The sequence below is a fragment of the Pyrgilauda ruficollis genome, unplaced genomic scaffold (genome assembly GCF_017590135.1).
Source record: "Pyrgilauda ruficollis isolate IOZ18807 unplaced genomic scaffold, ASM1759013v1 scaffold29, whole genome shotgun sequence".
NCBI classification, from domain to species: domain Eukaryota; kingdom Metazoa; phylum Chordata; class Aves; order Passeriformes; family Passeridae; genus Pyrgilauda; species Pyrgilauda ruficollis.
The window spans coordinates 123969-150849 of record NW_024524266.1 but is presented as its reverse complement, the minus strand read 5'-3'; the positions used below and the strand labels follow the sequence as shown (position 1 = coordinate 150849).

General features: G+C 41.2%; 1 protein-coding gene across 1 annotated transcript in view; it reads left to right on the top strand.

Moving 5' to 3' along the window:
• The first annotated feature begins 3074 nt into the window (after nt 1-3074).
• The window catches only part of MCF2L (MCF.2 cell line derived transforming sequence like), a 122996-nt gene continuing 99189 nt past the window's right edge, over nt 3075-26881 (top strand). Inside the window, exon 1 of the mRNA XM_041472395.1 lies at nt 3075-3168. Coding sequence (XP_041328329.1) covers nt 3090-3168 — 79 coding nt within the window. The 5' untranslated portion in view covers nt 3075-3089. The remainder of the gene's footprint in view (nt 3169-26881) is intronic.

Below are 26881 nucleotides of genomic sequence, written 5' to 3'. Positions count from 1 at the left end.
ACTTCTAAGACAGAACTGAAAGGCTGTGTACTCCTCAAATTTCTTTATGAATTCCTCTATTGCAGCAGGGGCTTGCCTGCGACTGGTGAAGATATTTTGCTGAGCACAATACATTAGTAGAAGTTAAAAATCAGAATTCCAGAAGGAGTTTGAATTTTTAATTTAAAAAATAATCATATTGTATCTGAAAAATTGCAACATGCCCTATTGTATTTACAGACTCAGTGCTAGAACTGGGCATCAGTCCTTTTACTATAACATTCTAATTAGGCATGAGATGTGTGGGACTAAAATGGCATGTTTAATTCCATAACATTGTTGTCATGATGATCTGAAGGGGATCAAGTTTTCACTTCAAGAGTGAAAACTGCAGTAGCTCTTCCCTGAGATATTGTCATGTTGTATTTTCAGGATTGTTTTTATTCCTTACATCAGGGTCAGATACTGGATTGCTTCATGTTGCAAGAAAGCTCAGTTGGGTTTTCCAGTTAAGAGTTGGTTTTAATTAGTTTAAGGTCTGTTTCTTTAGTCTGAGTCAAGGTTGTTCATGAAGCCATGGATGATCCTCTGTCAAACCAGCAGAGATCATAATCCCACGTTTGGTTAAGAATCTTGAAATACTCTCTGTTTCATTCGGTAGAGAAGCTATGCCAAAGTTTCTTACTCAGGAAGACAAGGCTGCCTGATTTCCATGAATGAACGTGATTAAACAAGTACATGATTACAAATAACCCACTTTTAGGTAAACTAACTTTCAGCCCAGCTAAGTGAACCTTTTCACGTGGATGCTGTGCTCATACTTTGCATGTTTGGAATTTGTTTGAAGGTGTAGAAAGTATATATAAAGTGGCATTGCTGGTGTAACTGAGGTTTAGCTAACATATTAGGGTTCTTCATTCATTTTGCACAAGTATAAGTTATATGTGCTTGTGATTCTGAAAGTTGACTGGTTGATGTGGTAAAATTCTTCACTACATTTTTGTTTTCCTTTTCATTTGTTATTTCACTGAGAAACTCCATGGAAAGATGGACCTTGGATATATGAGAAACTTAAGCAGTTTGCGGATTCTCTAAGGAAAACATGAAATTACTATTGAATTCAGTCAGGATACTCAGGGAAATCTGGGATTGAACTGTCATCTTCTCTTGCAGTAGGTGCTTATGAGTGAGTGTGTTGGCTGCACTTCTTGCTGCACCAGGAAACAGTGTAATCTTACAAGTGAGCTTTGCTGTTCTGCATATGCAAAAATGCCTCAGGCCTTTTACTTGCTGCAGGAACAAATCCCATTGGCTGTCTGGCATCTGGATTTCTCCCTGGGCTTTCTGTGGATGCAATATGGTCACACAGCTTTTGTTTGATAAAGAGCCTCAGCTATCCCAGTGCACCTGCAAAGATATTTTCTCATGCATTTGCTCCTCCTGGGTCACCAGTAGAATGGCAAGAGCCTGGTCTGGTAATTGTGGTCTTGCTGCCCGTCACTTGTTCCTGTGCATAAATGCAGTCTCAAATGGCAGTCACATAAACAAAATACTTTTTGCATATAAAGTGCCTACAGATCCTGTTTTTCAGTGGTAATACTTTGTTACATAAAAGCTTGACTGAAGACTTCATTTTACCATTTCTATTAATATTGAAATGGAAACATATATGGCTCTAGTCATATCTAATACATGGAGTTGCTGTGGGCCTGTCATATTTTGAGTGGAAATAATGTGAATTTATGTAGTAAATGAATTATCTAAATTAATTTTATTGGTAGAGGAAGCCTAGATAGTTTGACAGGTCCTCTTAAAAACTTTTTTTATTTCATATCCTTTCTAATGGTATTGTTGAGAGTTATGAGCAACTCATTACAGGCGTCCACTTATTTCCCTCTGGAGGCCTGTTATTTTTACCTGCTGTATACAATCTGTAGAAAAGAATTTTTATCTTAAATAACACAGCACAGTCCTTTTAAACATAACGAAAAACATCTCTTTTTCTTTCAGCCATGGACAATTCATTAATGTTGGTTAAAAATTAGCATAAAACCAATGGCATGATTAGAAGGGTGGGGGAATTCAGCAGAATTCACCATCAGCAAAAACCTGCAACGATGAGACTAGTAGGCATCAAGATGATCTTTGGAAATAAAAAGTGTTAAAAGCATCATAGTTTCAAACTTGTAAAGCAGTCTGTATAAAAGCAGTGGAAATCAATTATGAGCAGCAGTTGTATAGAGAAACTTTGTAGTGTTTTTAGTCTTGTTTTTCTGTGTCCTTGAAAGTTTTCCAGTGGTACTGTACCCTTTATAGTAAGTTTACTGGCTATGAGGTTTGGTTTTCCTGGCTGCCTTCTGCAGCAGTTCTGCTGTCATATACCTTGAGGAGTCCATAGAGCCCGACTCTAGAACCCCTTTGCCTAAGGTGGGAATGCAGTTGCTGTGGAAATACAGATTTCGCAGAGTTATAGCACTGCTGTGGCACAACATTTAAGCAAACTCCTCCAAAAACTCCAGAAGACAGGTGCGTTTAAAGGAAATCCGACAGCATTTAAAAGGAAATCTGAAGTCCTCAGCCTTCAAAAATGACGGGTCCAAACCGAACGTGGACTGGTGGGAGCGGCAGTGGGAAGAGGGTTGAATTTAACACAGCAGCATTTTCCTTCCAAGCTGCCCACCCTGGCAGGAAGGTGGAGGAGCCGCGGCGTTCACGTGAGTGCGGATGGGGCGTTCTGCGCGCCGCTGCTCCCGCGGGATGCGGGCAGCCCTTCCTTCCCAGCGCCGGCCGCGCCTCGGCTCCGCAGCGCCGCGCACCGGGCCGGAGCGCGCCGCTGGGCCAGCCGCGCGGCACCGGGAGAGAAGTTCGGAGCGGTCCTGCTGCCACCGGCACTCCCGGCTGCGGCTGTCCCCGCCTCGGCCAGGCTCTGCCAGCAGGGAACGTGGGCTCCTGCCTCCCTTTGTGCCGAGGGGAGCCGCGCGGAGCGATGGAAATGCGGGGCTGCGAAGCACTGCTGTAGCGGGCTGGTTTGGGGCTTTTTCCCCCCTGCCTCCTTTAATCCTTGAGCAGGGGGGCGTGCTTGCTGTGGATTCTTTTTGTTTTATCTGAGAATGAGATGCTGGCTGAAAATTGAAGAAATGGCCCTAGAAGAATTGATGCAAAGATTAAATGCGGTTTCCCAGTGCGCTGGTAGGAGGAGCTGCTGGTCTTAAATAATGTGTTGTGTGGATGCTGTTAGTGATTTTGTGGGATTTACAGAAAATCCTGGCAATCCGACTAGCTTTCTTTATGCATGCTCTCATTAATAGGAAAGAGAACATTAAGAGCTTTTTGTCAGCAGGTTAAACTTTCATTGATATTAACACTAATTAACATTTTTTTAGTGCTTAATTATTCCTGAAGCATGCTTTAGAACATCATTTTGAGTAGTTGTTAGCCCAGTCATGTACTCTAAATGGGTCTTGATTCCCTTTTTATCTCGGCTGTACCTAAATTGGGGGAGTTACAGATTTGTCTAGTGAAATGAGTCTGATGTGAAGCAGTGCAAAGCTGAGCTAACTGTAAGCACTTGCAAGCCAGTATTTTGGGTGGCTCTAAATTGCTTTTCCATGAGAATGAAGAGTTGCATGAATTAATCGTGGTAAATGTAGTTTTACATCTGTATGGATTAAAAATTAGAGCAGATCTCCATGTTCAGAACTCTCAGGTTTTAGCACTGAAAAAATATTATGAAAATTTCTGAGATTGTTTTATTTGTTGAAAAGGTAAATGCTTGTGTGTTCAAAACTAGAACCGAGAAGCAGTGCACAATGAGGTGATCTTTGATTAGATCTAGGAGTGTTATCCTGGCTATTGCTCATGCAGAGATGTGAACATATTTCAGAATAAAAAGTTACCTGGAAAGACAAGAGAGGTGGTTTTTGCATCTTTTGAAACTGTTTGCTTTGCCCTTTATTCTTGGTTGACAGATTACAGAAGTGTTGCATCTTCTTGGCATGTGAGACAAAACAGTGATTTGAAAATACAGAATATTATAAGGTATTATTCTTTGCAGTATCAAAACTTGGAATTTATCTTCCCATTTTCCTAGTCCGCTGTTTCCTAAGGGTGACTTTTTCATCTTTTTCAATTTCCATGTGGTGCAAGCAGATAATTAGCAAGATGGCTGATGCTGTAGGCTGATGAACACATAGATTAAAAGACAAATATGGAATGAACAGATCAGCTGCCTCTGTTTTCTTGGACAGGGATAAAAGATATTTTACCTTCTTAACAACATTTGGGGGGGGGAACAAGATTTGATCTGACAAGAACAAGCATTAAATGACAAGTAAAGGTCACATACACATTTTCTCTCCTTCCTTGTTTTTCCTGTTGATTATCTTCCTATTTTAAAAACACGTCTTTATTAAATATCTGGATATTTGTTTAGTTTCCTGTTTTGGTTTTCTGAATGCTTAAGAAGAAAGCCAGACTGATATTTGCTAGGGCATATTGTCTGTTGCAGTTTATTTTAGTATTTTTTACATTACTTTTTTCACTCCTGTGAAAATGCTGATCTAGGTTTTTTGTGGCAAGATAAATTTTAAGAACATGTGCTGGATTTGGTTGGGAGTGTGGGAGCCTTTTCCTCCTGAGCTGAAGAAGAGGGAGACTCCAGAGTGGGAGGTTTGCCTGTGACACTGGCTGTCTGTCAGCTGTGCAGCTGCAGGTACACTGTGACCTTCATGTAAGCCACCAGCAGCCCAAATGCTGTTTTCATACTTGCTGGCAGGTCTGACCGTGTGCTGGTTTTTAGCTTGTTAAACTTGCATATTTAAAGAAGAAAAAAAAAAAAAAAGGAGAAAAGGCAGCCTTTACTTTACAGCCAATTTCATACTCATGTGATTTAGCTGGTCCCTCTCCTCCCCCTTCTCTTTCTTTCTCTCTGTTATAATCCTTGTGCAGGTATTCTCAGGCCACAGGCAGTGCTTTTATACAGCCAGTGGTTGTATTTATAGGTGACTGTTTCAGGTTTCCTTTTTCCTTCCCCCCCTCTCCCTCCCTTGTTGCATTCAGGTTGCTCTGACAGTTGCTCTGTCGCTGTCTCCTATTCTTGGGCTGTGCACTGTCCTTGGGTCTAATTGTCCTCTGTCTGCCTTCATAGCAGTTCTGTTGGCTCACAAACCTTTTGCAAGCAAAGATTTCCTTAACAGCCCAAGATCATGTTCAGGCTTTTTCAATATCTCTGTGCTCAGGAGTAATTAAATGCAGAGGTTCCCCTGGCTTCCCCCAGTACAGCTGTCCACCTTCAGGCATTGAGGGATTTTCTCCTTTGTAGGATTCTAGGGAAAAAAACCCCAAAAACCTGTTCTTCTTCCTTAGCTCATTTTTTTTCCCTCCGAATTATACTACAGGCAGGCTGAGATTTATCCCAGGTAGTTTTAAGCTTTTGAGTAAGAAGAGGGATTCTAAAACCCTTGAGTGCCAAACAGAGCGAACGGGCATGTTAAGAAGGAAAGTCCTTCCACGTTCTGAGGTGTGCTGGTCGTTCCTGTGACTAGGTCAGGGGCCAGAAAGCCTGGAGCAGCTCAGCTCCCAACCTGGCATCTCCCAGTGCCTGAGGTTAGGAAAGGTAAGTCTGGGTGTGTCTGTAATCTTTCACTGTCCTACCAGAACAGCCTTTGTGCCTCTGGCTGCTTTCCCACTGGCAAGTCCCTTGTGTCAGTCTGGCACTCACACAACCTTTCTGGGCTACTCATCCCTCACTGCCACACCAATGCTTGCCTTAGAGATCCTGCTCCCTCTGCTCTGAGCAAATTCTGATTTACTCACATTCCCAGCCCCCGTGGTAAGTTACTGACCTCTCCTTACTCATACCAATGTGAGATCCTCTCCCTGAGTCCCTCGAGTGCCTTCCTGTGCCACATTTCACAAATCTTTCACAGCTTTCTCTGGAAAATCTTTGATTGATTATTTCTTGTCTTCCTCACCTTCACCTTATTCTCCAACACCTTACATTATCTTCTCCTGCTGGATATACTTAGCTGCCAAAATCATGCTCCCTAGTTTAATATTATCATCTGCTTCATTTTGCAGCTCTGACTCCTGCTCTACAGTTCAAAATCACCTTATGCCCTACACTTTCCCAACAACTGTGAAGGGTGTTCCCATGGCATCTTTTATTTTTTCCCAGATATGCTCCTCAATCTTCCTAGCCACTTTCCCTCTATCAAATGGCCACCTGGACTTGGAGGAGCAGAGTCATTGGTTTCGCTTTTCTCATATAAATCCATAAAAGGCAGAAATGATTTAAAGAAATTCTCTGGTTGTTTTTTTTTTTCCCATTAGATTTTTGGAGTTATTTCAGAAAAAAACCTCTGAAATTATTATCGATACTGAAAAACAAAATTCTGTTTTTGCCATGTTTATTATTTTGATGCATAATGGCATAATTTATCTTTATTTGGATTTAGTTTTTATTTTTCTTTTTTTTCAGTCCTGTTGCTGTTTTAAATTCAACCCCCTTCCACAAATTACTCTTTATGGACAGGATTTCCCCTCCCATGGAGCAGTAGCTCAGAGATGATAAACAGTTCTGACCTGGGACCTTATGGATTGTCCATTTCACTGACTGCTGTGGGGATTCTGCTTAGGACTCCCTTTGCTCTGACACACAAACAGTGTTAAGGCACCAGCTCTCAGTGTCAGCCACTACCCTACATTTGCATCATTTGGAAGCCTTGCAGTGATGTGTTTAATTCGTGCAAACAGGCAATACAAATCTGACATTCTCAGCCTTAAGCTTGTGGAAGCCCCACTATAATGGTTTCTTTCCACCTTGGAAAAGTGCCACTATAGCAGCTACCATCTGTTTCCTCTCCTCAAACACAATTTTAATGCTCTGCAGAAAGAAGAAACATCTGCAAACCAAAGAAGGAAAACAGGTGGTTCCTCAGTAAATCTGTATGCAGTGCTGGTATTTTAAGTGCAGGTAGCATCCCATAGCCATTTCAGTCACTTTTCAGTAGCTCTGCATTTTCAGTCTTATTCACAGATTGGGCCCAAACTTTACATTACATTTTTCTGGCTTTCTGTTCTTGACAGGCAGACTTTTGAAGCTTTGAAGGCTGGCTCACCTGTCTTGGCAAATCAGGCACAGATGTGGGAGGAAGGGACTCACACACCGTCTCCAAGTACCCAGAATCACTGGGGTGAGTTAGATTATTGCAAGGACAGGAACATCCTCAGGCATACTGAAGGGACATTTTAAAGTTGTGGGCAGCTGGAAGGACCTGTTCTGTGTGTCTTGTCCTCCCCATTCCTCCACTCTTGTGAGCTTGCCTGCTCTTTCTTACCCTTGTCCTTAGTTCGCTTGATTTTCAACTTTGGGGATTCAAAAAGTGTTTCTCCATGTGGCAGAGTGCTCTGTATGCTTCCATTAATTTGGCAAGCAGGCAGGTCTGAGCATGAAGGCATTGATTTACTACTTGGCAACTTTGTCAGCTTTCTATGTAGCTGGTGAAGTTGGAGAGATCCATGTGAGAGCTCTGAAATCTGCAGGCTATGGGTACCTCCACTGCTCCCAGGTGGCCTTTAGTGGTAGTGGGGAATGCCTCTGCTGGTATAAACTTGCTTTCCCTTCCTGACATGAGATTTAAAATTTTATAAATAAGGGTGGGTGCTGCAGTTGAACAGACACTAGCATTTAGGAGTGGATTGCTCATATTTTCTGTGAGGATGCACTGTCAAGGATCCTGGGAGCACCTGCATGGCATCCATTTCTTAGCATGTTCTGGCCTAAACCAAACTCTTTATTTTACTACTGAACAGCTGAGTCTAGTGAAACTAGTGGGAGAAAGGTTCAGAGATGGCAACAGAATCGTCCTTATCAAAAGGAGCTGGCTGCCTTTTTGGGAATCTGAAAAAAAAATTTTGATCAACATTAAGGTTGATTACATTTTCTTTTTAACCAAGTATTATTGCTTAAATATTGTGTCCCAAAACACTTCATTCAATAGGGTTTCTTTTTTTTTTTTTAACATACAACTTCCCCCCCTTTCAAAAAAAAAAAACCCACCTATCACTGACTTCATATCCAAAAATAGGTATTAAACAGTAAATGATAGCACATTTAGAATGGCTTTTCAGGGGATTGTGGGGTGCATATTTGTAAGTCTCCTCTTCAGTTTATGGACTTTGGGTATATATACTTAAAGCTTGCAGAGCCAGGAGAGCCCTGCTGGGATTTAAGTACTTAGTGATATGAAAGAAGAAAAAAGCCTTTTCCTTTGATGTGTTTTTATAACCATGGTGTGTCAGAATATTTTCTTGGCAGGAGTGCCTGGCACAGCTGCCTGCCACGCTTCCAACCACAGAGTGCCAAGCTGCAAGATTACCTCGTGCATATCAAATAACAGGGAACCACTGCAGAGAGGGAACAGCACAGAGCAGGAACGGATGTCTGCATGTAACACAGGCTGAGTTGTCTTCAGGGTGTTGGCTCTCAGCTGATGTGTTGGCCAAAACCTGGGAGTAGGAGGCATTTGGGTCGCTCACTTTTTCATTTAATGAAGATCAAGCCAGCTACCTGAGATTTTGTTGTCTGTGTGTCAGCTCAAACAACTTCTTACGATTTTCAGTATCTGAAACACTGCGTTTCAGCTGGAAGTTTGAACCTGCTGTTTTACGATATCTGGCTTAGTTCCATTGTTTCTTTTGTCTTGTCCCATTAAATAGCAGCTCTCATTTCGACAGAAAGAACAGGATCTTGAATGTTTTTGTATGGATTAATCCCTTGTAGGTCTCTTGAGTTAACCCTGCAATACTGCGTTAGCTATTTTGACCTTTCTCCAGTTACTTATCCCCACAACTACATAGCTCAAGCATGAGCCACTTGGCTCACCACACATAGGAATGTAGCTTTGTGGTGATGAAAACTGTTTGGAAGTCCAGCCCTTAACATTGCCTTTAACAGCACCAGGGGTGCAGCCTTCTCATGCCTTGTGGAACAGTCAGCCTAAGCACACAGTCCTGGGTGCAGGTAGAGATGGAATCATCATCTTGGAGGTTGACTTCCTGCACAGAGTGGGCAGTTTTGGACAATAAATCCCCTTACTTACAGCAGTCTTGGATTTTAGTTATATCCTCAGTCTGCCTCTGCTGTTCTTTTTGTGGCTTTTGAGTTTTTGTAATAATGCTTTCAATTTCTTAATGACTGACGGGAAGTGCTATTTGAGTTGTGGTGTTCCAGAGGCATGGAGCTGGCTGTTGGGCTTCCCACATGGTTCCCTGGAGCAGCAGGGAGTGGGACACAATGATACCCTTGCTGCAATGAAAAAATGTTAAACTTGGTCACACAAAGCTGTAACTGGCTGTGATTTTCAGCAAGGGAGAAAGCTGAAATGGAGAAGCCTTGTGATAGCTATCCCCAGATGTTTCTACCTTCATGAGAAGGTTGGTGGTGTTTGAGCTTGGTAGGAGCCAATGTGATGGTGTTTTAGGCACGTAAATCACTTTGAGGACACAGGGCAAGGCAGGTTCCTAGTATAATGTATCACTCAAATTGTGGTGAGCTGATAAAGCACAGTGCAGCATGGTACTGCTAAGTTTTGAAGATTTTGGTATGCAGTGCTGCTTGGCAGCAGTCAGCCTTTTTGAAATTGATAATCTGGGCAAACAGGTATTTGGCAAGTTGAGAACTGCACTGCTGTGCAATAAGTAAGCTCCTGTTTTTCACCTGTGCTGTTACTTCCGGGCTGTGCCTGCTGTCACCCTTCCTGTGCTTGAGGCATTTGCTAAGTGACAGTTTTACTAAATGTCTTTCTGCCTTCAGCATTTCATGTGGCAGCCAAAAAATTTGCACTGAGAAGTGACTGTCCTAGTTCTTTTAAAGTCTCAATTCTTGTTGAGCCAGAAATGTATCTTCCTTTTCTTTCAATTCCTGCCTATCATCTGATGGATTTAAAGGGAGGGTGTCTTTGCATGTGAAAAACCAAGTTAATTTATATAAATAGCAAATTATAATAATACACGTAGCTGATTTTAAAAATTACTCTTCAGGCTACAACCTTCATTGTTAAAAATATCAAATAATAAATTGCAGCCTTTTTTGTAAACACTCCTGTGTCTGAGATGAACAAACTTGTTTCCCTTGGTCACTATTTTGTTCTGGGCTGCTGGTTTTCTCTCCCAAGTAACCCTATGGTTAGGTTAGCTAACCATATTTAGCTGGTCATTTGAGGTTATCTCATGTCACATGCCTTGTGTTTGAACAAGAGCTTTGTAAAACCAGTCTGGTATCAGCTTTTGGCCCATGAACCACAGGAACCATGCGTTGCGTGACTGGTTTGTTTCCTCTTTCTGCATTTACCTTGCGTGTGTTGCTACAGGCATGATGCCTACTGAAGCAACTGCCATGGAAAGGCCCTGCCAAACTGAAATGTTCCTTATGGCTCTGTATCCTGCTCCTGTGGAATATTTGTAATTGAATTGGTTGTTCTCTATTTCCATTATCTTAACATTTGCAATTTTCAGATTTACTGTAGTGAAGAGAGTAATTTGGTAATTCATGTGGTGAGGTGAAAGCTGAGTGGGCTTTTCTGATTCCCTGTCTGCCCCTGGGAAGTGCCTTAACTCTCTCAGGCAGGTGTCTCAGGTGTGGGAGGGAGGACAGAATTTACCCATCTTATATCCTCTTGTTGATACATACATGAATTTCTTTATCCGAACACCGGGTAATTCTTCTGCTGGTTTTTGTTTTCAGTTTCCAGCTGAGTCTGGAACTTGGTTGTTATTACCAAATGGATTTATAAAAGGAAGCTTGATGCTTTCTTACTTAGCATTTCACTTTTTTGAGATACTTTATTCAGCCTTTCAGCATGTTTTTAATGGCAAAGTGCATTTATATAAAATACTCTATTCTTGTTATAATACTTAAAAACAAAATTAAAGCTCTCACCCGAACATTCAGTGAAATAAAGTAGATAGGAAAGAATGTTTCTGTTTGGGAAAGGAATTTTTCCAGCTTACTTTGAGGACTGTTGACAATGGGAGAAGGGGAAAGATGGGCTAAGGAAGCAAAACAGGTGTGTTTGGTTATGCAGCTTGGATGAGAACCAAAAGCTGGCAGAAATGAGGTGATATAAAAAGGTTCTCTGGATGTTTTGCTCATAGATGGGCATTTAGTAGGTCATGAAGCTGGGTCTGCATAATACACTGTCTGAAAAATAATAACTTTATGTTCAGTACTTAGGCTGGAATATGACCTACATTCACACAATCACAAGAGTGATGAAAATTCATCATCATTACTTAATTCATGCTTGAGCATATGCCAGGCTCTAATTATGAGATAGGTCCAGTCTGCTCAGGACCCAGACATTTACTGTGATCCTGGCACAGGTGGTTTTGTTGAGGACAGCCACAGTCAAAAATTCCATTTCTGGATTCTGTGCAACAGCTGCTGAGGCTGCAAGTGCCCTGTGGGATGTACACTGGAGTTCTGATAGTAGAGATTTGAAGGTAAAGAGGGGCAAAGAGCATCTGAGTGCACTGGAGGGATCAAAAGGAAGTCATTAAAGTTGCTGAGGGTTTTCAAAATGCTGCCAACAGCTGACAGGAAAATTAAAAAAGGATCTTTCCACATCAGATAAATCATTTGTGAAGTAAAGGTAAGAAAAAAATACAAAACAACACATAGCATTTTTAGCTTTCTAATTCCATACTTTCGTCCTTTCCTTCTGCTGAGTCTCTTCAGTGCTTCTTACTCCCAGCTGATGCGCTACTTGCCTTTCAAGGACATTGCAATCTGCATCTGACTTCAGTGCCATCATTGTTTCAAAGTCAATTCCTTTGAAAATTGTATACCTGAATTTCTTTGAGACCACAATGCCTGGAGCAGGAGAGGGTTATTAATAGAAACTGCTTCTCTCTGTTGTTGTATGAAGACAGAAGATGAACTATTTCAGTGTGACAGTGGGAGGTGTTTTTCAAAGCAATTGTTTACATTTTTGATCTAACAGGAAATTAAAAAGGTCTGGGTGGCACAGAGATCTGCCATAATTTTGCAGAAGGAGAGGAAAGGTACGCATTAAATGCTACATTCCTAATTTTGCAAGGTGTGCTCAGCAATTATCCAAGTTAAAGTAGTACTAACAGTTCCCACTCAGCCTTCAGAAAATCAGGAAGAAACTTTGCAGCATCCTACCACATGCCTTTTAACACATGGAAACAGAACAATTACTCGGAGCTTTATTTGATACTCTTTTTAAACACCCTTGAACGCCGCAACGATTCTTTTGGGATAATGGTGTCGGGCTGAATTCTGTAAAGACTCTGCCTGACATTCGTATGACACTGCAGAGAACTCTTATTGGAGCTGGTGGGAAGAGGCAGGATTTAAATTTTATCCCCAAAGGAGGGTGAGAGTTTAGAGATCCAAGAGTAGTTTGAAGGGAAATGCAGGTATTTGAGACAGTCCTGATGGGTGACTGCCAAGGCAGGAAGAGATGTGGGTGTTGCCATTTGGCACTTGGATTGCAGAGAAGCCCTTCCTGTTCCCCCACATTCCCTCAGGAGTTCCTCTCCCATCCTTTCCCATCAAGTAGCTCCTGACTTTCTGCACGTGGCCATTCCCTGAGCTGCAGCGTGGCTGGTGGCTCTTTGGTGTGCATCCTGCCTGAGAAGGAAAGCAGGAGCAGGCAGTGCTACGAGACAGAGCAGCCTTCCCACTCACCAGTATCACCACCACCCTGGACCAGCAGTCTCGCTGGTTTGACAACCAATCTGCAAGTTTCCCTGACATGTGAGACATGTGATGCATGGCTGGTACAGAGAGCTAGACCTGTGTCCTTAAATAGCAACAAATGTAGTTTATAATATTCAATTTCAAAGATACTCACGGAAGAGAAGGCAGCAAGACGTGTACATCCACTCTCGACTCTTTCCTAACCCTTTTCTCTGCTGCCTGCTCCTGGCAGCAGATCAGCCTTTCAGAGGGGTGTTTTTGCTGTTTAGGCTCTGTGGGTTTCTCACAAGCCTTGCCAGCTGTGTGCTGCTCTCCTGTGCAGGGAGCAGGGCCATGCTGGATGCTGTGTTGGGTTTGCAGATCTTGTTTCTCCACAGACCCTGCCCCACAGCCTGTCTGGGATTGCAAGGGCTGCCCTGTCCATCAGGGCCCCTTTATCCCATAGCGATCAGACTGCTTCACAAGTAGCTGCTCTGGCTACAATTTACTGGAGTCAAAAAGTACTCAGGAAAATGTTATTAGAAGTGTCCGGGTTGATTTTGTAGCATCGTTAATGCTGGAGACCTCAGACTTTGAAAATTATCAATGCATTGGTAATTGCAGAGAGAAGAACTTAGTTTAACAGTTTATGCATTTAAAAGGAATTTTGAGGGTCAAAGCCTGATTTTTAAAATGTATTGCTAATAACATATTAAGCAATGAATTAGTAAATTACTAAGCTATGAACAAATAAAATTGTGTTTGTTTTAAAGGCTGGTCATTTGCTCTGCTCCATTTTTTGTACAGCCTGCCAAGCCCTTTGCTGGTGAGCTATACTGCTCTGGACAGATCCCTGCCTCGAGTAACTTGTTATCTGTATTTGACACAGCAGAAAAGGAAACATCAGACAAGCGTGGTGGAATTGATGAGGGAGAGAGGGAGGAACATTCCCAGCAGAAATAAGGTCAGGCACAGTGCTGCCAGTGAGCTTCAAGCAGTGGTTTTGTTTGGGAAAATAAGGGGGGTGTGCCCCTTGGTATCTCTTGGCAGGGCTGGTCCTCTGCTAGCAGAGGTGAGAGTCTGGCTGTGGCTCCTGCCCAGCCCAGTCACCGGGGTTTCCTTTCCTAGAGGTGAGGTGAGGTGGGATAGGAGGGGGCAGGGCGAGGCAGAGCTTGGCACTTGTGCATCCCCTCCCTGATAAAGTCAGGGCACGGCAAGGGTGGGAGCTCAGGGGAGCAGCAACACCCGTCTCATCCAGAGGCAGCCTGGGAGGCGTCTGGCCAGCGCGACTCTGCGTAAACTTGGATATCTGGGCTGCTACCTGGTCTTGTTCTTCACCTCAGCTGCTTCTGTCAGCAAGCAACCAACGTTATGTTATGAACAGTTATCACATTTCGCCATAATTGATGCAGAGTTGTGGGTTTGTATGGTGTAAAGCAAACACTTGGTGAGCTCATTAGGTTCTGACAGCTGTTAGATGTCCAGTCAACAGAACTGCAGTTTCCATAAACAAAAGTTTCTAACGTCAAGCAGCAGTTTGACTGCTATTAATAAACCATGTTGCTGCTGCCTAATAAATGAGACATTTAAAAAAACCCAAACAAAAAACCCAACAGCAATAATTTTTAATAAAGTTTTTGATTTTTTAAGGTTTTTCAAAACGGTGATCCCAAACCACTTTCTAAGCACACTATTTTCCCTCCCTTGCCTTTGGCTTCCCATGGTTTCTCTTGTCTTGTATCAGGTGAGAGATGGGTGCCTTGCAGGGGTTTGAACCATTAAAATGGTGGTTGATTAAACAGAAATTTGCCTTTTTTTTTTTTTTATTTTTTGAGGAGAGAGAACTGTGCTCACTGTCGTATCTGCAGCCTGCCCTGCCTCATCCTGAGGTCATTTGATTTGAGCTGATACCAGGGCAAGAGTGAGAACACAAGGCCTTGGCACTGGAGGAGCAGGGCTGGGCCATGACTGCTCCTTCACTAGCAGTCTGCAGTTAATTAAGAGGAGAAATGGTGGAACTCCTGTGACAATCTCCCTTAATTTGTGTTACCTGGATAACTGAATCAAGTACCATCATCTCTTTAGAAGTTTACTGTCTTGGTTAACGTCAGATCTAATGGGTATTGAATGTTATGGCTGTTGGTTTGCTGCCTGGTCTGTTTGTTACCGTACTGCAGGTGCTTGATTTCTGCAGAGATCTGCCCATTAAGCCCAGTTTCTCAACTGAGTCTTTTCACTTATTGGTGCATGCTTCTGTCAAGATTTAATTGAATTTTGAGCTCACCAGTTATCCTGGAGTTCATTTCAGTAGGTGTAGTATCAGACTCCAAGTCTTCCATGTTGTCTGAAGTAGAAACATTTTGGTTCATTCTGTCCCCTGTCTGTAACTAATTTCAAGGTGTGATATCTGCACACAGTTTGTTTTCACACAAGATTTTATTTGATTGCTGTGAAAGGTAGAAATAGTTACATTTTTTATAGTACCACTTATCCAATTTTTAATTTTTTAATTTTTTCACACCTCTTAAAAGAAATACATGATGTGTAAAGCAATATTTTACTTTGAAGATCAAAAGTGTGTAGTTAGAAATGACAAGGAAATTCAGATTCTAGTATGTATAAACCAATACCAGAATTTCTTAAAGTGCCACATTTTTAACTCACCTTGTGAGTAAATAGGATTGAAGTGCAACCAGTGACTGACTTAGACTCTATTTCCTTTGCATTTTCATCTTGGCACTGTCTAAAGAAACAAATGTCATGGGATGGTGGTCTGGGAAGGCACAAGGCTGAAAGCTGAGTGTGCACACTGAGTCAAAAAAGCAACATTTTGTTGTGACTTTCATTTTTCTTTCTTTCTGTGGTTCAGTTTGTCAATTTACAGATTTGCCTTAGCTGAGTCCAAAATCAGAGAAAAAGGTTTGCTTAAACTAGAGACGAAATGTACATTACATAAGTAGCAACTTTCAAGTATGTGTAAACAATCAGCTGCAATGATAAGAGCTAGAAGTATTTTTTTTAATGAGACATCTTTTTTGATTTTTTCCAAGCCATCTATTGAGAGCTTCAAATATTGTTAAGATTTGCCATTTGTCCAAGAAAAAAAACCATGATTGTTGTGGCAACTATTTGCTGTTTTTCTAGCCTTGATATGAAACATGCGTGTATGATGCTTGTGTTTTCATTTAGAAGTCTATATTCATAGCAAACTTATTTTTCAGTGCTAAATTATTAATCTTAAATTTTATCTGAGAACATTTTGGTCATTTATTGGTTATTAACTTTTATTATAATTTATAATATTTGCAAAGTTAATGTGAGAGATATGGTTTTTTACACTTCGTGTCAGCTGTCAATTCTTGTGTTGCAGTTTGATGAGAATATGTTCAAGCTCTTACATTTCGTTTTTCAGTTGGAAAAGTGCCTTAAATCATGGAACTGAGGCATGAGATTTATTCTGAAAAGGAAACAAGGTACATCTAGGTTTGTATGACTGCCCAGTGTTTGCTGCTTTGAGGTCTTTGGTGGTTTTTTGCTCTGTCTGCTCTAAGATCATGAAAGAGTAGGTCTCTCACCCAAGGCATTGTGTTTTATACTTTATTAAAAATTGCACCCCATAAACTATCCAAACTTATCAAAATAAGCAGTAATTATGTTGTTTCTTATTATGATTCGTTGTTTGCACATGTACACTCCCCCTCTATCCCTGCCTGCATGCTAGGGAGGGTTTCTGTATCCGTGCAATATGAACAGGATGATCCCAAGTGTTCCTCACCTGTTTTCTCTGAGACACTACAGCACAGCAGCTACTCCAAGTGAAGGATTAGTCCCCAGCACGGAGCAGGAAGCACAGGGGCATTCTGGCAAAGCCAGAAGCAGTTTCCTTTGCATGGTAGAGGTGCTTTCTGCTCTCCTCAGAGTCCTGAGAGGTTAACTCTCATCCTGGCCTCTGCTCCCGTTGCTGCTGTCCTAAGCAGGTCCCTCCTCAGGTCTCCTGCCTGAGGTCCATCTGTGCACCCAGGCTCACACCACACCTCCCCTCCAGTGCCTGTATCTCCTCTGCCCTCACTCCCTTCAGTCCCAGCTGTCCCTCCTCAGTACCAAGTTCCTTTCCTCCCACAGGCTTCCTTGTGGTGTCTCCTTTCACTAGAAGTTGACTCTGTCCAGCCTCCTCCCCATTTTGCTGCAGTCTCACCGACCAGCCTTACCCAAGCTGAGGGCTGGTGTCCACCCTGTGCCAGCAGCCCTGTCTTCTGTGCAGGGCATCCTTCTACCTCCCACACCTGGTGGTTTTTCTGCCAGTGAGAGGAGGTAGGGGCTTGCATCAGGGAAAGAAGTGAGCTCCAGACCACACTGAGTGTTTCTGGGGAGGTGTGGCAAGCCCCAAGGCTGCAGGTGCTTTAACCCCTTCACTTGCTGTCGTTCCACCAGAGCTTATGTGCTGAGCACCCTGTGGATGGAAAACTGCCTTCTGGCTGTGGTGGAGCTGCCTGTAGGTGCTCAGAGGGGTTCCTGCTGAACTTAAAGTCAGTGGCATGCCAGAAGAGTTTGTCAGAAACAGAGGGTAGAAGAATGCTAACACAGTGTGGATAAGATGTGTCTGCTTGTTAGGACATGGAAGAAGCAGATCCTAGGTCTTTATTGCTGTAGAATATTGCATCACCCAGCACCTAACAATAAATACTACTTTCGGAGGTTCTTTGTTGGAAGGGCCCCCTTCAGAAAAGAAAGGAGATCTTGTTCTGCCAATCCTTTAACGACTGTGTGTCTCTGTGTGCATTCAGGGGAAGGGGGGGTTCAGATAGACAGATGAATTTTAACAGTAGGTCTTTGTGTGAAATATATGCACATTAAGAAAGAAATATATTTTAAATCAGTTTTCAAGAAGAATGTGAAGTTATGGGGGGTGGGGGTGTGGGGGGAATTGTAGTGGTATTTTGTTCAGCTTTGCAGTTTTTTTTGTAGAAAATACTTAGAGCATGGTGCTTCAAAAGTATTTCCATTTTCCAAACCTATTTCTGGTTAAGTTTTATTTGAAGGAAGTTGTTCAGCTGCATGTATAAGGCAGTAAATGCATTTAGAAAGCTAAAATTAGGAGGAATTCTGTTTGCTGTTCTTGTCTTCATCATGTGTAGAGGTTATTTGGAGTTGTATAAAAATTCAGCAGTTTAATAGTAGTTCTTTATTTCTTGAGCACCAAAATAAGAAGACATAATCTTTTATTCAAGCAAACTGAATAGGGTTGGTAATTGAAGACTTGAGAATTTAGGATTTGTTTGTTGGTTTATAGCACTGTTCACCCATTACAAATGAATTTTTAATTTATTCTCCCAGTCTGTGATAACCTAATCACCTGCCAACACTTGACAGTTCTGCACACTCGTGATTTATTCAATTCCATCTTTCTAAAGCATGGAACAAGGTTTGAATTGCATTTTGTGAATAATTTTGCCAGCAGGGCAACGGAGCCCTGTTAAATTTTTTGATTCCTTCATTTGCAGACAGAAACTGCTTCAGCTGGTAGCTCTGAAGCTTGTACAAACTTTGGAGCTACCTTAAATACATTTGCTTTAGCCTTCTATTATGCCTGAAAAAATCAACACAAACTTGAAGATTACTTTTCTCTCCTTAGACAAAGGACTTTGGCTGTCATGCCTATTGTTTTTGTACTTTCTAACAACTGTTAAATATATGATGCATCATTTATCTGCCTGCATGTGTGTACAACTTGTAAATAATTTAATGTTTTACTTTATCACTTGGCCTCTTCGCATAACTCTAAAATGAGGAAGATAAAATTCTGCTAAATTATTAATTCACTAGGAAATTGCAACAACCGACATAAATTAAGCACGGAAAATGGTTCCCTTTTCCTCTGTGGGAATCAAAGCAGTGAGCACAACTGAATAACAGCAAGGGAGCTAAATGGACCAGATGATTATAGACTAATTTAGATTGCAAAGGGCTTCTGTGGGTATCATCTTGTCCAATCACCAGCTCAAAACAAATCTGCTTATTAGAGACATGCTTGGTTGAATCTTGAATGCCTCCAACAGTGAAGATGATCCAGGATGGAGGGGTTCAGGAGTCTCCTGTGTCCATGGGTACATAGGGCATATCAGATGTGTTGCCTGGCTGGCTTGGTGCCACCTGCTTGGTGGTACTCTGCAGTGTTAGAAGTTTTCCTGTAGGTTGAAACCTTTGCAGCAAGGTGTACAGGTGCTCCAGTGCCACTGTGGCAGAGCGGAAAATTTTGCAGTTCGCTCTAAATGGATCAAGGCACAGTGACTCTATGATGGCTTCTAGGTGTTGCAACTTAAAGTAATTTGTGTCAATTTTTGTAGTAGCCATTTGGTTTTTAGTTATTTACTGTGGGGTTTTTACTTTTGCCATATGCATGTAGTATATATCGTAGCAGTCATCACAGATTGTTTTAAATGTTTAAAGATAATTAAATGATTGTACGTAGGGAAATGTGGTGAGATAGTATTAGTATCCAGGACAGCAGCAAAGTCCAGGCATGCAGCTGCAAAGCAGAGCAGAGTATAATTTGTGATTTAATGAGGAACCTTATAAAGTAAAGTTAAACCTGTGTTCTGCAAAATTTCTGCACTCAGTAGCAGCCCTATTCTTTGACACTACTTTGGTTTTGATCTGAATTTATTTTGATTCAAGAGCAGCTGGGGAGTTCTGAAATTTTTGAGTGTTGTATATATTTAACATGAACTGCAGTATCCGTCCTTTTTTTTGTTTTGTTTTCTTACCTGCTTCTCACTCCTGGGATATAGCTGGGAATCCCATACCTTCTTCTGAAGGAGAAAGTCAGTTTACGTAATGCTTTCCAGATGCCCTGCTTGTATTTAATAATATAAAATAAAAAATATCCCAGGCAGACCTGTACATAACTGGGGCTGGTGGCCTACACATCACAAATCTGAGCAAAGATTACTCCTATGGCCATGTCCCTGATTTGTGTTGGATTGCACAAGGAGAGGACCAGTTCCCTAGGTGGTCCTGTCCTTGAGGTTGGCATTCCACTACTGATTCTTGAACATCCTGCTCTGCTAACTGTTGTCAGCCACCCAGGTGAAATCCTGGACGTTGTTTGGGAAGCAAATGACTTTTTCTGTGGGGAAGATGGGATGTGTGCAGAGACACAGTTTAAATGCACAGGGACAGTATATATGACATGGTGGATGGAGTAATTGTCACCTGGAAGAGATGCCAGCTTTCTGGAGCTGATCACCCTCCTTAAAGATCCCTACGGCTGCATCCCTGAGACCAGGTCCTTAGTATAAGTCTTTTAGTGGGAGCACTTGTGCCCCTCTTCCTCAATAGTTCCATCTTCAGCGTCATCATCATCTTCTTCAAACTGTGGTTGATTAAGTCAGTTTGGTGATGGAGAGTGAAGCAATGGGATAATGTTTTTAGTGATCAAACTTTCCAGAAACACATCCTTAACAGACAGCAGAGAATGCCTGTGTAACATTTCTTCTGTATAAAAAAGGAACACATAAAAACTGTTGTCACAGTGCTGTCTTTACTGACAGCATTTAGAATGTCTGGAAAAAATTAATCTGTGAATCCAAATGTAACAAAGGAGATCAAAATTTGGGAGGGAGAAAGGAACTATTAACTGGAATTAACCTTTGGTTTTATGGCTCTACAGCTATGGGGACCCACACAGTGTGTCCTTTGCAGGCTTTAGTCACATCAGATAATATGCTGGCTAAGGTGTAACCTATGATTTTTTTGGTAATGTCTTGAATTTTCCTTTCTCAGTAGCTTACATATGAATAATGTTATTTCCCCCAGTGTTTCCATGCTGTATGTCAAGAGGAGCCATGATTTCATCACAGCCTGTTTCTACTTTGTATATTTAATTTACAAAATCTTCAGTGTCTTTCAACACATTTTGATGTGTAATAATTTGTTTGGCAATTGTAACTCCAATGATGTACTTACCCATTGTGCCTTTATTTGGATTTTAAGTGTACAGCCATAAATAGACATTATTTATGCTATTAGTGCTATTTTATTTTATTTATGCAATAGTGCTATTTTATTAAATCATGTGAACATCTCAGCTGAAGAATCCAACCACAAGCACATTTTGCAATACTATTTTAGGAAATATTAATTTAATAATACACCCAACCTGGAAATCAATGGTTACTAACAATTTCAGTAGCTTTCCACATGCCCCTTTGTGTACCATCATATTTGACTTCTTCAACCAGGAGCCACATCACGTGTCTCTGCTTGTCCTACCTGGAACGTATCCATGCATAATTCACTGTTGGGCTGCACAAATGCAAATGGCCACACAAAGGAAGCAAGAAGTCACTGGGAGCAGGAATCCTCCTTTCGGCAACAGTATGGAGTCAGGTCAAACAAAGTGCCTGTGTGATTGTGGCTGTATTCAGTGTTGGTGCTTGTTGGTAAGATGCTATAGATGGAATGATTTTCTCAGTCTTTTTAAAGGTTACAGTGATAGTAACTGCATATCATACAGCATTTATTTTAGGTTTTCAGAAGGAAATTGTTGATTCTTAATTCTCAGAGAACTACTCAACTGAAGCATGGACTTGTAGTCCTTCGCAGTTCCAGATGGCATAAAGACCTTTGGTCTCTCTCTCACTATGTTTAGGTATATTTATGTCTTTAATTATGACTGTGTAATTAAAATATGTCTATTAAAGCTGAGTAGCTAATAAGCAGAATGGGGCAAACTAACTCTGAACAAACTAAAACTTTGCCTGTCTAGGAAACTGTTGAACATCCCACCAGAAATCCCTTCATCCTGGTTCAATTAAGCATGCTTATCTGTACAAAGGAAAAATCCTACTTTGCTAGAGGCTGACATGAGCACCATCAAAATCAGCAGTTAATGAATATTCATTAATATGATGAAAATCTCATTCCTTCTCCAAACACTTAACCATTTCAGAAGACTGCAGTACACAACCTGCTGTGCCGGATCCTAACAGTAACCTGAGAAAAATTGTATGAAGTTCTTACAGCTTAGGGATTTTTGCAGCATTTTTGAAAGGTCCCTAAAAGGTATTATTTACAGCTGTATACAAGCTTTGTAACATATTAATAGCACTACTTCTTCTGTGCTGAGTGGATTACTGCCATATACATTTGTAATTGGTGTAACAGTGCATGCAGAAGAATTTCAAAGGAGCCACTCAGCTGAAAACTCTCTCATTTTATTAATAGCCCATTCATGAAGAGACTAAGAGAGGATTGTGAAAAGTGTAGAAGAATTGAAGTCTGATAAGAGAAGATGTGAGAACTGAGCACTGGATCCCTTGGGTCCAAAGCACATGGCAACAGAGAAAATTTTTCATAGGAAGGGAGTTTAGGGTAGCAGAGACTGAAGGCTGAAAGGGTGCTCCTGGCCTGTGGAAGCAGTACAAGACAACATCCTCTATTTATGTAGGTGCTCAGCAGTGATTTCCCTCTGTACACGTTAGATTATTGAGAGCACCTGAAGCTGTAGCCAGAGCACACCCCTGCTGGGAGTTGTCTGGGTGCATTGATCCAGCAGTGGTCTATGCAATGTTTTGTATTTCATGGTTGTCTAAGGCATCATCTGCAGGAAATGACCTTCTCAAAATCAAGGGGTTTGCATTTTCCTGGCCCTCAGCAAAATCAGCCCCTCTTGAACAACTGAGAAATGTCTTCCCAGCGCACTCCAAAGTGCTCTGTCTCCTTGGAGAAACTGAGGAAGCGCAGGTTTCACCCGTGAGCTGTTTGCTGATCTCAAATGCTGCAGATCCAGTTGGGGAAAGCAGCAACAGTCTAGAGTGTAAATGCATTCAAACCCCTTCTTTGCCTGCTTCTGCCAGAACTCAGCCTGATGGGAAAATACTGTGTACCTGCTTTACTTGTTAAAAGATAGAACTTTTGAACTAGAATTCTCTTTTGAGCATAATCAAAGGTTCCTAAATGCCAGCCAGAGTTTTCCCATGTCAGATTTTGGTTCTCACTTCCCCAGCTTATTCTGCACAGAGCTGTTTGCTGGAAGGTCAGTCAGTGTTGTTGGCTGCATGTGTTATTAATTTCTATACATTCATATGTGTTTGCATACGCATGTATATGCACATATTAGATGCAGGTGATTTTTGAACACAGCTTTCACTAGCATAACTCAATATATAAAGTCAGCCGCTTATCCTGAGTCCCTGAGGATTGATTTGATTATTAGCTGGTACATGATGGGAGCGACCACTGTGCCTCAGGGTGTATGAGCAAGGAATGACTGATAAGCCTGGAACAATAGTATGTTTATAAGACATAGTCAATAAAGCTGTATTTGATAAATGATCTTAAGACACTTCTTTTTGCTTCCAGTTGTTTTATCTGATTATCATCAGCAGCTTCCTCTTGCAGAGACTCCACAGGGTGCAGGCACCAAAAGTCTCCCATCACTTTCTTTCTCCTTGTCTTGCTGTGAAATTCTCTACAAGCCCCCACCTGCTGTGGTCTCCTCCCTCCCTTGCATTGGGCTCACAGAGCAGCACCAGTCGGGTGCTGAACTGTGGTTGGGTGAAAGTAGGGGTCCACATCAAGTTTAGGACTGAAATAATTCCCAAGAGCTTCCTATGCTTCTGTCTCCAGGAGCAGATTCCTCTTGACATGCTTTCACAGTTGTGGGAAACCCAGGACTCCTGAACAACTGACCAATATGATCAAGCAGAAGCAGTTTATTGTTTACATTACACACATATTTATAGATTCTACAAACTACTAAGTACACACTTCTTGATGGGTGCCTTTGTCTTGTTCACTCATTTTCTGCATGCATTTCACAGAGTATATGATTGGTTACAGTCCAGGTGTTTCACAGTCCTCTGTTATCTAGTTCTTGCAGTCTTGGTATTCGGTTTCTCAGCCGCTTCTTTTTGAATTTAGCACAGTTTATGTTCCAATAGCCTTGACGAATTCTTGAGGCTTTGATAACAAATTTAGAACCAGGCTGGCTGGTGCACACTATGCCTAACCTTGCAAATATTGCAACTTTTCACTTCCAACCAAAAATGTAGACCTCATACCTCCAACAGATCTGTTCAATCACAACCTGTAATTGCCACCTTCCAGGTAATTTTACCTGGCAGAATTTAAGTAAATGAGTGAGCTGGAGGTGGCAGTTGCATAATTAGCTCCAGTATCACAATGGCATTTACCTGTTGCTTTGCATTGGCACTGGGTATCATTGGCACTAATCAGGCTTTCCCCATGTTATCACCCCCTGGTCTTTGTCAGTGTATATGCAGTTTCCTTACTCTTTCCTAGAACATCTCTGAAGTTTTGAAATTAATTGCTATTTTCCTGCAAAAGTGAAAGGACTCAAAGGACAAAGTGGAAGGGCTGTCTTGTTAGATGTTAAACCCCACTTCACGTGCCTGATCATAAAAAGACATTCTCCTCTGGTTATTTCTCTGATCCGCTGTGATTTCCAGAGTATTTTCTATTGCTAATGGTGAAGGAACTTGTTCCTTTGGAGATGGGTCACATTTTTTGCTAACCCTCAGGAGATTCAGACATGCAATATAAGATTACCTAAATTAGAAGGACAGATGTTAGGCTTTAAGAGCTTTTTGTTATCTTGACAGTTAAGTGTTAACAGTTCCAGGATATTGAAACCCTAATCTTACATATTGTAATTTTTTGTTTGGTTGTTACTGTACATTTAAATTATGAAACACTCTGCATCAGGTTTAGGATTTGTTTTAGTTTAATTTTTTTTCGAGAGATCTTTCTGCTGTAAAGAAAGACTGGCAGAAGTGGCTCAGCAGCATAATGTGCAAGTATAAATAGAATGCAAGCTGTCCATTTATCTCAGTCCTGATCTACTTATATTCATCTGATGCTTATTACAATCGTGGTTTGTCTCTGAGCAGATACATCCAGTTAGGATTAAGCTTGGACAACTAACCTAATTCACTCTTGTAGCTTAATTCAGGGTTTCTGTCTAGATTTCTTGTAATACCAAATAATTCTTTGAACACCCAGCCCTTAATAAATCAACATCAAAATATTAAGAATATTTATTGCTGTCTATGTTTTTTTGAGATACTAAGTTTGATTGCAGTGGGGTTTAGGTTCACACAGATATATCTTCATTCATACCTATTTCTGAAATTTCTTCCCACTCCAGCTTCTGCTGCTATGTAATGGTATTTTATTAAATATATTTTCATATGGCAGATTCTCTAGAATACTTGATAGGACCCTCTATTGAACTTTTTGCTAGAATGTTCTGCTGGAGTCGTATGAAAGTGAAAAATAAGCACACCTGTCCAATTCTAACAAGCATAAAAATAATAAATGCAAGTGATCTAGAATATCCAGGGAATAATGATTTATTTCTTGGATTTTCAGACAGGTTTTCTCAGCATTTTCAGTCTACAAAAACCCTGTGGGATTTGTGGATGTAAGAATATCAACCTTTGTGTCTTTAACACCTCAGCTACATTTTCTTTTTCATTTAAAATCTGCCTCTAGTTGACTCTATTGTTTTAGCCTAGTGACTGGCCTCTGGCATGGATTAATCTTTGACAACTTGTTTTTAATTTTAAAAATTAACACAACCAACTTGCCATAATTCAACGCTTATATAGGGTTATAAAAAAGCTCAGGACTAAGCATAGTAACAATCACTGTTAACTTGTTATGCTGTGTGGGTGTTCAACTCTATAAAACAATTTACATTTCAGATTAGAAGTAACTTGTATATTATCTTTTAACGTGTGCAAAACAATCAGTCTGTACAAGAATGTAGCATGAGTCCAATTTAGCTTTCTGTTTATATGACTGTTCTCAACAAAATAAATAAGTATGCAGGAGATAATTGATGACATATGATTTAAAGAGAAAAATCTAAACAACATTTTTCACTTTTCTTTCCCCTCATTTAATTTCCACTGTTACTGCAAGTGTGCTGCAAGATTCATATGGCAAGATTTAGCTTGTAGGTGCCCTTATATTTGCTTTTAGAAACTGATCCAAGAAACAATAATTTCTGAGCTCTGCAGATGTGTATGGTAGACGCAGTTCCCCATGTAATTTTCAGAGTCTTTTATATTTTTCCTGTAAGATCAGTCCTGCAGCTCTCTAGGTTGTTATGGGGGGTGTGAAGGCACTTCTGATACTGCTGTTTCTCCTGCTTGCCAGAACTCCAGGGAAAATGAGAGGGTGAGTGAAAGACACAGGGTGCACAGGTGTACTCTTGAGCCCAGGGTGTGTGGTGAGATCTTGAAGTGCATGAGAGCTGCCATGTTTCTTGCCTGTGAGATATACTCTTTTCCCTGAAAAACATGCTCTACAATAGGAAAAACAGCAACACCAGGGCAGTGGCTTATCAGGAGATATGAAGAAGTGTGGAGAAATTGAATAAATCTAGAAAAAACTCTAGAACAGTGATGATTCTGCTGCCAGAGCCTGCTGCTCTGTACAGTTAGGGGGGATACATGCTCCTTAGTGTGAATCTTTCAGCATCACATCAAATGTGAGGATGTAAGGAAGAGCCTGTAAATAATTGTTAGGATTTGGAGGAAAAATCACAGTGGGCTGTTTGAGATGCCCTGTAAAGATAAGGCCTCTGTACAAACAAAAAGATCAAAAGGAGCAGTAGGAACATTTAGTAGTGAAGAAAGTGATGGCATTTTAATTTAATGATTCCCAAGAAAACTTGAAGTTACTGTTCTAAAGTATTTTGCGTGTCCCTGGGAAAGGAGGAATCAGAGAGAGCGTACAGCTGTAGGTCGACGTGGCTGCTTCTTTGTCAATGTACAACAATCTGCCTGCAGTCAGAACAGACCTGGAAATGAAGCATGAGAAAAATAAACCCTATTTCATTGCCACAATTGTGTTGATTCATCAGGCTGTCTGCAGTCATTTAAAGATAATTGGAGGGGTGTTACCCACTGAATGTTACTGTTTATGTGATGTGAAAGGAGAGATAGGTGCAGTCTAGTTGGTTCTCAAAGAATATTGCTGTCTATAAACTCCAGGGTAATTTGCTGATGCTGTACAGAGCAGAGATGTCCTTCAAATAGGAGCTTTTGTTGTAGTAATGCCAGCAGCAAGGGAAAATATTCATATTATTTTCCTGGAGATAGAAGCTGCTGCTGTTTGGAAAACAGTGCATTACACCATCTGTTTCCTTCTGATTGCGCACTACCA